The sequence below is a fragment of the Theobroma umbraticum genome, unplaced genomic scaffold (genome assembly GCF_002168275.2).
Source record: "Theobroma umbraticum cultivar Fairchild unplaced genomic scaffold, ASM216827v3 scaffold_30.0, whole genome shotgun sequence".
NCBI classification, from domain to species: domain Eukaryota; kingdom Viridiplantae; phylum Streptophyta; class Magnoliopsida; order Malvales; family Malvaceae; genus Theobroma; species Theobroma umbraticum.
This window is the reverse complement of record NW_018397254.1, coordinates 6,486,429-6,488,750: the sequence shown is the minus strand read 5'-3', so window position 1 is coordinate 6,488,750 and position 2,322 is coordinate 6,486,429. Positions and strand designations below refer to the sequence as shown.

The window sequence follows — 2,322 nt, the reverse complement described above, 5'->3', positions numbered from 1 at the left end:
CATATTTTCTAAATTCAAATTCATCAACTATTAATTACGTATTGAAAAACATCCATTTCTTTGGGATTGAGTCTTGGATATTTTGATTCACATTGCTTTTGTTCCTGAGTTGAAGCATTGAGGCTTAGTGGCTCAAGTGTAGGAGAATATAAGAATGATTTGTATATTTTCTTTTAAAAAATTTGACAATTGTTTCCAACTTACTCATACTTTAATCAAACTTAAAAAAAAATTAATGTTGTAAACATCTAATATTCTTATTTTATTTTTATTTAAACTTATAATACTAAATATAAAACTATAATACATAAAATATAAATAATTAAATAGGACATATAAGATTAATAATTTCCTCTTATATAATCGAGATTGTTTAAAAACTATATATTCAAGATAATTTCTTTTCAATTAAATATAAAACGCAAAGCAAATAAAAAAGATATATCAAGATAATTTTCTCTTACATAATCAGGAATAATAAAAAAAATTGATACATTGATGAAATTTTAAACAATAGTACAACACTACAACTTATATTTGAGAATTACATAATAATTTATTAATTTTAAAAATTAAAATTATAAAAAATAAAATTCACATAACTGAAAAAAGAAAAACATGACAAGTAGAAGGTAAAACCCACATACGACATAACAAAAAATAAAATAAAAAAGAATATGGTTGATGACTCTTAGAAATTTAGAAAAGAAAATCTATAGAAACTTAGGCTATATGAGCAAATAGAATAGAAATGAAAAAAATAAACAAATATAAATAAAAATAATAATATATATTAAAAAAAATTTAAAGTTGAGTGAGGCATGTGGGATATTTTTTGTTATTTTTTATTTGTATTAATTATTAAATAAAAACTATTTTGAGGAATATAGTAAAAATTTTAAAAATTTTATATGATATAAAAAAATTAAAAAAAATAAAATTTGGGGCTGTCCCCGTACCTAGAGGAGGCTCCGCCCCTGAATCCAGCAACAATTCACATCCAATATACATGAAGGGGCTCCAGTTGAATCAATTTAGCATTACCTTGAAATGCTCATATGCCAAATCAAGACGACAAGCGCCCACGACGCCGCTGGGAATATTGAGGTGTTTGACATACGTAACTAAACAATAATACATTATGTTAGACTGCAAGTTATTTGCAACCAAAAGAAGCTTGACCAAACTGATGGCGAAGCGGCAAAAATTCATACCTGCATCACCTAAATCCATGAAAAAACGGAAAACAGGGCCATTCCTTTCGCTCTTAGTAATGTTTGCAAATATCTTCTTAAGCCACTCCGGTGTTCTATACATCAATAGAGATAAAATGCTTTCAATTTGTATTGAACAGAACCAATATCTTATAAGCATTTACTTAACAAAGGCTCAAATTTAAAAACAACATCCGAAATTCATATCATTCGTTTAAAAAAAATAATTTCATTGAGACAAACCTGTACTATTTTTGAGAGAATTGGTCAAATTCTATTAACTTCAAAACAAAAAACAGATTAATTAGAGTGAAGACCTCTTGGAAATGAAGGGAATATCGAAGTGAGTTGAAACCGCCATAAGACCGGTCCCTGAAAGATCGCACATGCTAAAGACTTGGCCCACGAACGCGGGGCCACCAGCCTTGCCACTGGAAGTGAGTCCCGCAATCCTGACCGTTGAGGGGAAGCCGGAGCTTGACTCGGCTGAAGAGACGCCCTTGATTGCGGATTTAGAAGAGACGGAGTCGGGCTGAGTTGACTCGAAGGGCGAGGGAGACAGGTGGAGGGGAGCGTCGGCGAATAGGAAAGGAGTGGAGATTTTGGAAGGGGGAAGGTGCGGCGTCGTTTTGGGAGAGGAGAGGAGAGAGAAGATAGACGTGGTGGTGGTCTGGAGGAAGTTGGTGAGGTTGCTGTGGTGTTGCTGGTGCGGGGAATCCGTTGGCGAGGCCATGCTTTGGCTGGCTTCTGTTTGTTGATTGGCTCGGTATGGCTCAAAGAGAGCGATAAAAGACAGTGCCTTTTCAGTGTCGAAACCTTGTTAAGGGAGAGCGAAGGGGCATATTACACTTGGAACGACAAACTTTTGGCATTTGGAGAACTTGCTTCAATTAGCATTTGGAGAATTTTAAGATTAAAAAAAAAAAGGTTTCTTTTATTTATTTCCTGTTTCTTTTTCCCAAAATAAACTCTTTTTTTTTTTATGACAGCCAACTTATTGTGTTTTTGGTACTATGAAATGGACTCGTTTTGGCAAGGAAAAGTAGAATTTAAAGATGTCAATGGATAAGATATTTATTAATTTTGAGATATTTAAATTTTAATTTTT

The 2,322-nt window shown here is 32.5% G+C and overlaps 1 protein-coding gene across 1 annotated transcript; it reads right to left on the bottom strand.

The window, feature by feature from the left end:
- Nucleotides 1-969: 969 nt before the first annotated feature.
- On the bottom strand, nt 970-2,070 carry LOC110423897 (uncharacterized). The gene is made up of 3 exons (XM_021438319.2): nt 1,532-2,070; nt 1,215-1,309; nt 970-1,124 (listed from the first exon to the last, which is right to left on the bottom strand). Exons 1-3 carry the CDS (start codon nt 1,945-1,947, stop codon nt 1,030-1,032), a joined length of 606 nt encoding a protein of 201 aa, XP_021293994.1. The 5' UTR covers nt 1,948-2,070; the 3' UTR covers nt 970-1,029.
- Between the last annotated feature and the right edge of the window lie 252 nt (nt 2,071-2,322).